At 38.3% G+C, this 13,952-nt stretch overlaps 1 protein-coding gene across 4 annotated transcripts in view; it reads right to left on the bottom strand.

Annotated features, from left to right (window-relative positions):
• LOC122809727 (anillin-like) overlaps positions 1-13,952 on the bottom strand; it is a 1,124,352-nt gene that overhangs the window by 232,061 nt on the left and 878,339 nt on the right. For all 4 annotated transcript variants that reach the window (XM_044081431.1, XM_044081433.1, XM_044081432.1 and 1 more), the window contains exons 16-17: positions 7,747-7,800; positions 7,352-7,387 (exon numbers count right to left, since the gene is read on the bottom strand). In XM_044081431.1, the coding sequence (XP_043937366.1) occupies positions 7,352-7,387; positions 7,747-7,800 (90 nt within the window). The remainder of the gene's footprint in view (positions 1-7,351; positions 7,388-7,746; positions 7,801-13,952) is intronic.

Below are 13,952 nucleotides of genomic sequence, written 5' to 3'. Positions count from 1 at the left end.
CACATTGTATATACAAGGAGTAGTGACCTGAATAAAATAAATTTAAAGCAGATTTTTCCAGACAAGAAGAAACTGCAGACAAAATATCCTTCATACTTTCACAGTTAGTCAGGACAAACCTTAACATATGAACCTGACTCTTCAATTTTCTGAAAAACTTTTTTCCCATCCTTAATCTCCCCATCCTTATCAGAGAGAGTAGGATTTGAAAAATGTAAATGTTTAGCAGCAGTAGGCTTAACTAAAGCTAAAGCTGATGCGGTAGGTTTAGGAAGAGTCTTTAAAAATTTAAAAATTGAGGTACTTTACACATCCTATCTGCCTGCCTTTTTAGGAACAGCTGGCTGTCAAGAAAATTGCAGGCTGTAACACATCATCCAAGCCAGACAAAAATTAGAGGGATGGGTGCAGGTTCTGGAAATTCCTTCTATAACAGCTCATAGTACTTAAGGACTGAGCAACATCAGTCTTTTCACAATGAAAACATTGGCACATTCAAGAAATAGTCTGAGAGAGAGAGAGACCAGGGGGAATCAGAAACTGAGCTGTCCTCAGAGTCTGAATCATAGATCTGAGGAGAAAACCCTGCATCTGTCCCTTCATCCTTCTGTTCAGACTCAGAATCTTGAATCTCTTCAGGAAAAAAAGTATTCTGCTTTCTTTTACCATAAACTACCTTACATGAAGCTGAGCCATACCCAGTACATTATTCTTGTCTAAGGAAACTTGACAAGTAGATAAATGCTTAGGTTTCTGTTGTTTTTGACTGGAAAATGGGGCAAACAGTATTACTAGTTGCAGCAGCAGCTTCCATAGGGATAGGCACAATATTCTGACAAAACAAGAAAGCTTTCCCTGTTCCTTCTCCCAGGACCACCAACAGTGGCTCTCCCTTGTCCACTGAGGGGACCACAAAAGCCAAAGGACTTAGTTGGCCTGAGGTCCAGAGTGGCTGTAGGTGTTATACTAGAGGGATTCAGGGTAAAAGATTAGCGGTCTGAAGTATAACAAATGGCCACAGCAGTCACCCCCCGTCTGCAGCAGAGGTAAATTGCAAGTCTGCTGTGGTGGCAAAGGCAGTTTGCTTAACTGTTTTCTTTTGTGGCTGGAAGGAAGGAATACAGACCACGGCACTGACTGTTTCATGGTCAAGACAAAATGGTACCCCTTTCCCAGGGAAAACGAGCAGCAAATGCAGGTAAAAATAAGTCTTTTAGTCACTTTCTTCCCAAACATAGCAAAAAGCACTTTAAAACATTATGCCAAGCCCCACAAAGTAAAATGAAAATCATGTTTTCCTGTGGAGAAATTATCTAGTTACTTTAAACAACTTTTAAACTGACAGGCAAAAAATGCTTCTGTTTAAAAGTACAGTCTCATGAGAGCATGAGAGTCAGTTAAAACACAAACTCTTGGCTTTAAAATAAAGTTCCCGAAGAGGAAAGTATAAATAATAAGCAAAATTATTAAATGGGAGTTTTTTCCCCCAAAGGGAACTCTTCTGCCGAGCAAAGGAACAAGACAAGCTAACAGTCGATCCTTGAAAGCCCCAGAGAAGCACACACTTCGGCGGCAGTAAAGATTTGGAGGGCTTAGTGGCCAAACTTGTCTTTCAGTCAGTTCCACTCAAGATGCCTGAGAGTTTGTGCATGGGGAAGGTGGCCTGAAGCTTTGGAAGCTGGCCGGCCATTATATCCTTGGCAGAAAATAAAACGTATAGTTAAAGCTACTGCAGCAGTGATCAATATGATGAACATTCACAGTCACCCGGTTCAGCCGGAGTTGTACTAGTTAAATTGTCATGGAGCCATTTCAGACAACTGGAGTAACAAAGAAAAACCATACCGGTCTAGTTCAAACAGAGCTGTAATCCCCAGGAGAGATCATGCAAGCCTGTCAGCACAGCTAATAAAACAGAAATAAACAACCTGGGGCAAACAGAGCTGTGATAACTAGAACATGTGGCACAACTACATACTCACCTGGCTTAAATAGAACAGTTAAAATGGTCAGAGAGCAATTTATGACAACTGGTTTTACAGAAGAAAATACCAACTTGGCTCAGACGGAGCTGGAACAGTTAAAAGCAGTAATGGAGACATTTAGGATAGTGGGACAAAAGAAAACCACTCCAGTCTGTTTCAAAGAGACAAACTAATTATCTATGGCTGCATAATTTTATCCTATACATCTCAGAAAAGGCATCCTCTGTATGATGGGGGTAAAGAACTGAAAAACTTAAATTTTAATGAAAGATAAGACATCCAGTACGACAACTCAGGCCCTAGCTGCAAAGGGCAGGAGCTAAGGTTTTGATTAGTGGCTTAGACAAACATGTACAGTTCAGTTTGCTCCAACAAAGTAAAGACGGTTGATAATTAAAGACTTCCATCTTGTGAGCATCTGTCTAGCTTTGGCAAGTAGAATGTGTCATTCAATAAATGGAATATTCAAAAGAAAACAGAGACCTGTTAGCTAATGTCTGCACTGGACTGGAAGAGGGATGAGGAAATGATTCTGGTAGACTTGAGGAAAAACTGGTAAAGCCATTCCTTTAGACATACGGTTACCAGTCCATTTTGTGCAAACTTGGTTAAAAGTCATGAAGTACCAGAAAAACAAAAAGACAAACTCAAAAAGCTTGCCACCGCTCACACGACCAAACCAGTGATATCTTCGGACTCAATAATCCAAATCGAGTAAGCATACAAATCACGCTGAACGCCAATAAACGAAATTGAAATATTTTAATTAAGCCAAACAACTCAGTTTAGCTTTTCGTTGGCGCTCTGCACCAACTTCCTCAGAATTTAAAAACTCGTGCCACTGCAATAATTCCCTTAAAATAAAATCACTCAAAAACGTGATCAACACACCCCCCTTCATTCCACTAAATTTAAAGGTGCCAAGAACAAAAAACATCACTTAATCAATAACTGCATTCAATCTGAAATAAAATAATCTTGAATAATGATAATAAACAATGAATAAATAATAATTAAAATATATATATGTGTTAACAATACAATTAACTCACATTTAAGACCACATCATCTGTCCTATCTATAAATTAATATGAAAATTCAATAAGACAATAAGAGTACCACAAAAAAGTAGTATATTAACTGCCAATACTAGAAGAAAATAAGCAGAAACAAAGAAGAACTAGAACTACCATAGAAGTTGATGTCCAATCCTCGACTGATAAGCCTTATCTCTCTAAGCTTCTCAATTTTAGAAAACAGCTAATAGATAAACTGTTGAGGCCGGAGAAATGATAAGCCTCCAATTTTAGCTGCCACGTTAGTTCCCTAAACTCCAGTCTCAAGGAATCCAGACCCCCCCTATTCTCAGTACATAATTTGATCTATCACTGAGAAGGTGAACTCATGTCCAGGATCGTCTTGTATATACTTCACCAAGTTGCATTTGTACATACCCAATCATGAAGGTATAATCTTAAATTTCGTCTTCAAAATGTTCTTAATATTGGGACCTCTCCTGAAAGTGACTGTAGGATAGGGGTTCAACCCAGGCATCCCCATTAACTGATAACAAACACCAATTCTTCTTGATAATCGAATCTATCTCCTTGGCGTCCAAATTAAAAGAGATGATGAAATTACAATGAAACCTGTCACTACTGTGGTCAGGCCGGGAATGAACTATCGACTCTGGCTCAGAACAACCCAAAATGGGTTTAAAATAACCATTGGCCCTCTTACATTTAACCTCCAGACAAAGATCAGCAATGAGCTCCTCCGGATACCCTCTGCACAAGAAAAGGTTCGAAATGAACCTACACTCATCAAGGAAATCCCTTTCTTCAGATACCATTCTGGTCGCCCTAACCAGTTGGCCCTTCACTATGGCTCTCTTCTGGTGGGCGGGATGGTCACTGTCAAAATGTAAATAAGAGTTGGAAAATGTAGGCTTCCGATGAATTTTGCCTAAAAAACAACTCTTACCTCTATCCTTAACAAGTTCCACATCCAAGTAGGCTATCCTTTCTGATTCGAATGTTGAAGTAAATTTTAAAAAATCAGTTGACCTGTTGAAACTGTCAACCAGACAAAATGCCTCCTCTTGGGTGCCCTTAAGGATGATAAAAATATTGTCAAGAACCGTGTATATAATAACACTTTCTCCTGGACGATGATATTGGGAAAAACAAAATCCTTCTCCCAATGAGCTATCACCAGATTGGCCACACTGGCCCCACAAGGCGACCACATCGGGACTACAATCAGCTGATGGAACCATCAATTGTTGAATGTGAAGAAATTACACGTCAGAATGATATCCAGCAGCTCGCTGACCATCGAGATCTCTTCCACTGTAGCTTGTTTGGAGGTCATTTTTAATTGGATCCATTCAACTGCCACACAATGGAGAATAGAAGAATATAAATCAATAACATTGATGGTTAAAAAATGACTATCCCCACTGAAGGGAGTTGATCCAACCTTCTCCAAAAATGACCAAGAATCCTTTGAGATATGTGGTTCACTAGCCACCACCTTAGCCGCCGCATAAGTAATGCTACCTTTGGCACTCACTAATTGGCGCATGGGTGGGTCCACAATGCTCTTATGGATCTTCGGATTCCCAAACACTGGAATTCGAGGGGTTGAAACTGAAATAAAGTTGAACACGTCCAAGTCAATCACCCCATTGATAAACATATCCTCAAAGTAAGATCGTACCCGGCTCATACTGATATTCAATTCATTCTTTGATACTTCACGATATGTATCAGAGGATAATATGGCTAACATTCTATCATTATACTCATCCAAGTCCATGGCAACCAAGCCGCCCCCCTTGACAGCTTGCACGAGTCTCACTGGTGAAGAACATAAGACATCCAACAAGTCCCTCTCTTTCTTGGTAATCTTAAATTGAGCTGGACGTTTCGAGTTAAGTAAAAAAACAGATGTCCAGATCACACATTTGTTCAAACACTCCCGCAGAGGGGAGCAACAGGGGGTTCAACGTACTCGATATATGGTAGGGTTTCATAGACTTGGTTGAACATCCCAACAAAAGGGATAAATTCAGCTTCCTCACAAAAAGCTTCATGTCCAAAATGGATCTTTCCATGCTAGCTCTCCGCGAAGGTACAAAAGACAACCCCTTGGCTAAAATATCAACCAAAGGTTGTGAAAACATGAAGTGGGAAATAATTATAAATTTTGAAATCCCTCCCAGTATTAAAAACAACCTCAACAGGTTGGGCAAGAGGGGGTTGGGCTGCCCTCAGCGCCCCCATTTAATTTCTCCTGGTTTTGTACCGGTTTCTCGTCTTCCGACTCGATGATTGTAGTGGGGATGAGGCTTGGGCTTGAAAATTTGCCCCATCCAAATCAGGGGCTTGATTTACCTGATTAGTATGAGAACCGCTACGTTCTCTCCCCTCGTTCAAATTCTCCTGGATAGATCTCCTGTTAATAACCCCGATCTCCTGGTCCTGAAATTGAGATTGTTGCCTGGCCTCTGAGACTTCATTCAAGCAGCCAATGGCTCGACTGATATCCCCTTTGAAGTTCCCTTGGGATTTAGGGGGTCTCGGATAGGCTATCCCTTCCTTGTATGCCTTAATGTCCCTTTGGAGTTTCTTTATTTTAGTCGAGGTAATTTTGGATATGTACTGGTCCATACTAGTGTATATCCATTCATACTCATATCTATACCTTGAAAAATAAATATCCAGTTTGATGATCTCATCCAAGGTTGATAATTCCCTAGTTAAGTTATTAATCGATTCCTGATAATGGGAGCTGATCAAATTCACCAGTTCGCACCCATGTCTATCGAATAAAGCAAGAAGGTCCTGATGGAACCTGGAGCCCTCCTCCAACCCTGTTGAATATTGCCAGGAGCGAAGAACCTTCGGGAATATCTTCGCCCGCCGGCGTTCACCAAAGTATGATACCTCTAGCTGCAATTTCCTTAGTTTAAGCAACTTTTGATCAAACAAACTGAGCTTAAATGTCAGGTTGGAACTCTCATTTGAACTAGGGTCAGAGCTTGCAGTGTCATCGCTGATATTAAAACGAAATGGCCGACTAAGCCATTGATTCAAATTGAGATCAACATACCCTCTCCTCGTACCATCTACATCTCCATTCATCGAAATTGAGGCACCAACATCCCCACAGGTACTCAAACTGCCTTCTGTTGATCCCCTGGCCACTCCTTCTTGCTCCTGCCTCTGTTGAACAGGAAACAAATTGAAATCAACAATCGGCTCTCCGGCAGAACCGCTGTTTGGTAACAATTCTAGTGATCCAGCCAGTTGAATTTTAGGGGGTCTTGATACCAAGGATGAAAATCCAATTCCTGCTTGTGCTGATTGCGACAAACCATCCACTCGTTGGGACAACTGATCAACCTTATCAGTTAAAAGGTTGATCAGCATCGTCAGTTCGCCTGGCTCATTATTACCCCTGGCTTCCGGTTTAGCGGCAGACATCATAAAAACTACTGAACCACCAGAAAAACAAAAAGACAAACTCAAAAAGCTTGCCACCGCTCACATGACCAAACCAGTGATATCCTCGGACTCAATAATCCAAATCGAGTAAGCATACAAATCACGCTGAACGCCAATAAACGAAATTTAAATATTTTAATTAAGCCAAACAACTCAGTGTAGCTCTAAAAGTCATGAAGTAACATCAGATCTCCTTGTGGATGAAGAGTGTAATAATACAAGACAGAAGTTTACTATAAATGGAGTTTATCAATTCATAAAACACTTGCCAAAACCCGTTCTGATGAAAAAATTTCATCAAACACCTGATCCATCAAAACTATAACAACTGTAATAAGCTAAAAATATAACTGCAATAAGCTAAAAAAATTTACAGGGGAGCAAACCCAGTGCAGTCCCCACACCTCTTAATTTCTAAATATACTAACTCTGAGATCACACAATAGTGTGGGGGTTGACAAACTGTCTTCACCCCCATTGTTCGACTACCTTGTATTAGTAGAAAATAAAAGTCTGACTAATCACAAAACTAAGTCATTGTTTTTGCAGCCCCCACACACAGCCACATCACTGTAAAACACATTTCAATAACATGCATGTAACCCTAATAGCCATATTTTTTGCAGGTCTTTTATCGTAATTTATTCGCAATATCTGTCATTCTGATTTACTTTTTACGTTGACAGATATTGAAATCATGCATCACGACATACGAAAATGCAATTATAAAACATTCTTATTACATAAGTACTGAATTACAATTTTTTACAAGCAGGTCAACAAATAGCTCTTTTTTTCTACATCGAAACTTAACTATTTGCTGAAATACAGTGTAAATGGATCTTTTATACTTACTGTGATGGAACTCAGTAACTTCTTTGGTGTAATAACCTAAAGAAAAAAAAGTCATATGTTAAAAGACCAGAGGAGATCACACTAAATTAAAAAGCAGCAAGCTGATATACTAATTCACACAATACTAAATGGCAATACAAATGAAAATAAGGTGAAAATAAGGGTCATAAAATCAACCAAAATTAAAACTTGACTGAGCCATGTGACCATCATACATCAGTTGAGTAATTTTGTCAGTGGTGCAAATGATCATATTACATGACAAACTATCTTCAAACACCGCCCACATGCTTTAAATGCAATTTAAGTCATGGTAAAGGGCAAATTTGTGTCAAAACTTCTTGGGGGAGGGGGGGCATGCCAGTCAGTCAGATGAGAGAGAAAACTAGTTTTACCTTTGCTTTTGAGGGACGCTTCTTTTCGGATGTCACAACGTTCAAATTCTGAGCCTGTGGAAATGTAATTCATTAATATTGTGTTAGGCTTTTCCCTTAATTGTGAGGTTACTCCTAGGTTTGCAAAGGTTTTAAAGAAAAACAATGCAAAAACAAGTCTGATATGATGCGAGAAAGGTAGGTTACAGCAATGGAATTAAGCCATCACATATCAGTATTACATAAAGGTGGCTCACGAGTACCTGCCACAGCCCAACAGCCCCCATCACTAACAGAACAAAACAGGAAATCCACCCCCCTCCCCACTAAAAGCCCAGTGAAATCTTATGCTAATTTGCATTTTGGATACAGAAGAGAAGTGCTTCAGAATAAGCAAATATGAAGCCCCTAACATTATTCACAAACTGGTAAAGTATTTTTTATGCCATAGTAGCCAAATTGTATTCATTGAATTAAGCATCTTTAATATACAATATATTTGAAAATGCATTTCTTGACAGAGATGATTATATGGTGTAGAGATGAAGTTGAAATGGCATTAAAACGTCTAAAAGCCTCAGACACATCAAATGCAGCAGCATGACAAAAAAGCAGAATGGAGAGTAGTGAAACAATAATGAAATAGTTAAGTATCACTTGGATCATAACATATCAGATAAAACAGCAATTTATCAAAGTCATCATCCACTATCAGTAGAGGCAAGCCCTCTTCCCACTTGATCAAAAACACCTGTCAACTGCTGGTGAAGAATAGTCATTGTTCCAAAGTTCAACTTTTTGTTCAGCGTAGACCAATGTGCCAGACAGAGTCTCTGACACCATGACCTCTGTAGTAGTCAGGGGTAGGCAATTTTCTAGAAGCTGGGCCTGGTGGTTGTAAAAGTTCCACCTCATTACTAGCATCCTTATACCTAGAAGACCCTGAGGTGTCCTTCAACTCATCAGCTCTAGAATGCGACTTTCTCAGAGAGACATCAGATTGACTGCTATCAGACACCAAGAAGAATCTTTTTTTTTCAGTTTAAATGTAAGATGCAATTCCTTTTAGTGTTTGTTTTTTTTTACCTTAATTCCTTAAAGATGTCATAGGTGGTGAAAGTCATGGCCACAGCCTGCAACTTTTGCATGCACATCTGGTTCTGCTTTACTGGCATTCCCAGACCTTGATTTGGGCATTCCTGGTTATAAGCAGATGAAAGAAAGACCAGTCCTAATCAGATAAACATTACAAACAGCAAAATCATGAATATGAAAAAGGAAACAGACTCCATCTCCTAAGGAGCACTTTTTTGTACTCTTCCATTCATGCCCTGTGTTCTGACTGCCGCAAACAGACAGATCATACCACATGACAAGAAAACTGAGTATAGATGACTGTATAACTAAATTTACAGAGTCTTGGAAATACCTGGAGGGCAAGAGATGTAGAGTCGAACCGGATGGGTAGGAGTTGAGATCAGACTTCAGTTGGACATGGGACTCTTGCTTGTGGCAGAGATCCCTGGAGTTACAACGGCATCAGTGACTTATATGAAGCTGATCATATATTCTGCAAACCATGATTATTGCTATCAAAACAGACCATTAGATGTTCAAATAAAAAACTTTAACATTTACTGTTCCCTTCTTTTTTTCGGCTTTTCCCAGTTAGGGGTCGCGACAGCTCATGATTGGCAGTAGAGTTTTACGGTGTTGAGTTCCCAGCCCAGCACCAAACCTTCCACAGAAGGTGCACACATGCACCCACTCACACCTAGGGCCAATTTACACTGTCCAATCCACCTAAAGCACGTCTTTGGGATGTGGGAGGAAACCAGAGCACCTGGAGAAAACCCACGTGATCACAGGGAGGACATGCAAACTCCACACGGAAGGCACCCCAGCCGAGGATTGAATTGGAGAACCTCTTGCTGTAAGGCGGCAACCCCAACCACTGCACCACAGCATCTGTCCAACATTTATTGTTCCCTAATAAACTAATTTACTCAGCTATCAAATTAGATCAAAGCAAAAGGAAGGCTTTAGCATTTGCAGATTTGGAAACTATTCAGCTGCTGCTTAAAATGCATTACTTTTCAAATAAAGTAGCTAAGATAAAATTATAGAATATTTTTGATTTATTAGATAGTACTGATTTTTTGTTCCAATAGACTATCATAGCACTTTCATATAATTAAAAAAAATCCCTTCAATAAACCACTTCAGATTAACTATGTACACGAAAACATTTTAGCTAATTTCTATGACTCAGTGAAAATGTATAACAATTAATACAGTATAGATTGTTTTAATTAGTCTATATGCAAGTTGTGAATGGAATAAAATACTTAGACTTTAGTTTAATTGTATGAAGACCACTAGTATACATTTGGAAAAAAAATTGATAAGTTAGAAAAATAAATAATTCAGACTTTGAAAAGATAAGCAGACTCTTAAAAGAATCCCATTCTACAACTTCAAAATTAGTCGTGCTATTTATACAGTTATAAGTGGAAATTAAGCAATATGAAAACACCAGATTCACGAAAACCAGAATAAACTTAAGAAAAAAAAGTGAAAAAAGGCAACATAATGACTGTCCACACAGATAAAAAGTTAAGCACTTTCTTTCATTTTAATCACAACAAACTTCTTCAGAACTGACCAGTAAACCAATTAGGTTTAAATACAAAATATGACTAATAAACCAATCAAATGTCCATTCATCTAATTATTAATAAATACTTACCATTTTCTTAAAGGCAAGAATATAAAATGAGAACTATAACACTTGACATATATACAAAAAAACATATAGCACATACAAATGTGTACCTTCTGTAAAAATGTGTGTCAAATAAACTGTTTAATAGTATAGTCTATTATTTAAGACACTTAACATTTAAGGTCTCAATTAGACCAGGAAAACCTACCATCTGAGCTCCTTGTTTTCCAAGGCATTATTGAATTCCATAACAAATAGAGTCAAATCTATTTCATCCAACACAAAAAATACAAATTTCTTGAAGTTAGAGCACTCCAGAGCATGTTTGGCTAAAGCATTGTTAGTGCCTTTACTTCTAATAGCCAAACAATGTTCATAAATCCTTTTATAAAGGACTCTAGTTGTTTTCCCCACATAAAAATTATGACAGGTGGAGCATGTAGACAAATATACTACCCCCATACTTTTGCAGTTGTATCTGCCTTTACTGACCACCATTTTATTAATGTGTGGAAAAAATATATTTTTGATGAATCAATGAATCTGCATTGTTTGCAGTTATAACATGGGTAATTACCAGTGGCTCCTCTAACAGTTTTGTGTTCTCCTATTTCTAAAATAGACTTTACACTTGCAACCTTTTTATAAATTGAATGCGGGTGGTCCTCTAATACTCTAGCTAAGTCTCGGTTTCCCAAAATAACTTTCCAGTTGTTGGAAATTACCTGTTTGATACTGTGACAGTCAATACTAATAGGAACAGGAAAGGCACAATCCATTTCTTTTACTTTCCCACTATTAGTTATAAACCCACCCACCCAAGGACGCCTATACTAACAATTTCCTTTATTTTGAGAGTGGTCATCCTTTGTTCATGAAGTTGAACTTGGTCAGAGAACAAATTATATGTCTCAGCAGATAAATTTCAGACAACAAAAATTTCAATTGCGAGGCAAACAAACTTATTTCCATGTTTGTCCAGAAAGGGTATCCATATGAAAAACTGAGGGAAATTTTCGAGCAGATATTATTGGTTAGGATGGACAAGTTTCCACCAATTTTAACTAGTGTGTTTATAACTAATAACAGTGGGAAAGTAAAAGAAATGGATTGTGCCTTTCCTGTTCCTATTAGTATTGACTGTCACAGAATCAAACAGGTAATTTCCAACAACTGGAAAGTTACTTTGGGAAACAGAGACTTAGCTAGTACTAGGGGACCACCCACACCTCATTTATAAAAAGGTTGCAAGTGTAAAGTCTATTTTAGAAATAGAACACAAAACTCTTAGAGGAGCCATTGGTACCTACACATGTTATAACTGCAAACAACGTAGATTCATTGATTCATCAAAAAATATATTTTTTCCACACGTTAATAAAATGGTGGTCAGTAAAGACAGATACAACTGCAAAAGTATGGGGGTAGTATATTTGTCTATGTGCTCCACCTGTCATAATTTTTATGTGGGGAAAACAACTAGAGTCCTTTATAAAAGGATTTATGAACATTGTTTGGTTATTAGAAATAAAGACGCCAACAATGTTCATAAACCCCATTTGGTTCACTCATCCCAGTGTCAGTGCTTTGTCAGCCTCTCACCTGACCTTTCTGCTCAGAATACCGTTCACTTGAGCCCTCATAGCCCAGAGTGCTAAGGCTGGAGGATCATCTGTCTCATATTCTATACTGCTGGAAATGGGATGGAAATGACCATTTATCTTTTTCTAAAATGAAAACTGCTTTCCTCCTCACAGCCCATCCCCCAATCTGTCACTTCCTTTGGAGAAACTCTCAAGCTAATGAGGCCTTCTGTGGAGCTATAAATCATTATAGCATCAGAAAAGGCTGTACAAGAACAAATGAAAATTATTTTTATATCCAAACAAAAATTTTGTTTTATTCCACCTGTCCTACTTGTATCTTAATGAGAATTTCAGGAAGAGATGGAGTCTTGGGTCATGATAGCCATTAACTGTTTGCTGAAGGGTACGATTTTTGCAGCTTGGAAGCATCAGGATACCTCATCCTCTGCCTAAAGATGTGAATGCTTTCTACAGACCCTCAGGCGAGTTGTGTAAAGTCTTTTCTAGGCATCCTGAAATTTACCTTTCCTCTTCTACTTGCCTGGTAAGTGGTCTAATGTACTGGAGGAGTCAGCAAGAAGGCATGTCTTGTTACGGGTTTGATGACATAGCTGTATGTTTTGCCTGCTCAGGCTGCAGTCCTCTGTAATGTATCCAACACTGAAAAGCTTTCCACATTTCTGATTATTTTGTGTGTATGTGTGTGCGTGTGTGTGGGGGGGTTATAGAGGTGGTTAAAATGCTTTGCACTGCTTCTGCAGTGGGCTTCCATGCTGGCCTGCTGCAATTGACTATGCCTGACAATATGACTAAGGCAATACATGTGACATTTCTGAAGCTAAGTTATCTACTAAAGGAATACCCTTAATGGGATCATCGCAAACAGTTAGCTAGGTAAGGAGATGTGCACTAGTTTCAAAGGGAGACTTGACCAAAAAATGCCCGCCTTCAAGAAAAGAGCTTTCAGAATAACCTGCTTGAGCTCATCCTTGAAAGAAGAAAGCCTCAGTCAAATTGTATGCATGGAAATGCACAGTCTGCTGCCCTTGCCATTCCAAATCTGTGTATTTGGGCACTACTTTTTGTACTTGACCCCCCCAGTCATGGATAATTGAGGACATTTCTCTTACAGATTAAATAGCACAGTAAGAACCTTTGTACAGGAGCCTAAAATAGTCAGTGAGTTTGAATGCTGGCCAGGTAAATAAAATCGCTTCAGTGGTGAGCTTCATTTTTTCTTGGTACTGTAATTGCTGGTCAGTAACAATAGTCTGTGCTTGTTCTCAAAATGCATTATTTAGTACTCAATCAAATCTGTTTGCCATCATTTAATTTTGGGTATTGTACTTTACCAAAACAAGACTAGTGTTTCAAATGTTTTTGAATTGAATTATACATTCATTAATAGCCATTAGCAACAATTTCCACTTATAAACTTCAGGAAAAAAAACGTGAAAAAAATGACTGTCCACACAGATAAAAAGTTAAGTGCTTTCTTTCGTTTTAATCACAACACACTTCTTCAAAATTGACCAGTTAATCAGGTTTAAATACGAAATTTGATTAATAAATAAACCAATCAAATGTCCATTCATCTAATTATTAATACATACCATTTTCTTAAAGGCAAAAATATAAAATGTGAAATATAACACTTGACATGTATACAAAAAAACATAGCACATACAAATGTGTGCCTACTATAAAAATGTTTGTCAAAACTGTTTAATAGTATAGTCTATTATTTAAAAGACATTTAACATTTAAGGTCTCATTTAGACCAGGAATATGATCTGCCCTAAGGAAAACCTGCCATCCGAGCTCCTTGTTTTCCAAGGCATTATTGAATTCCATAACAAATGGAGTCAAATCCATTTAATACAACACAAAAAATACAAATTTACTGAAGTTAGAGC

Source organism: Protopterus annectens, chromosome 8.part0, assembly GCF_019279795.1.
Source record: "Protopterus annectens isolate FY-2018-M chromosome 8.part0, PAN1.0, whole genome shotgun sequence".
In the NCBI taxonomy this organism is placed as follows: domain Eukaryota; kingdom Metazoa; phylum Chordata; order Ceratodontiformes; family Protopteridae; genus Protopterus; species Protopterus annectens.
Note: the sequence above shows the minus strand (reverse complement) of the source record. Positions and strands in the feature narration are given on the sequence as shown.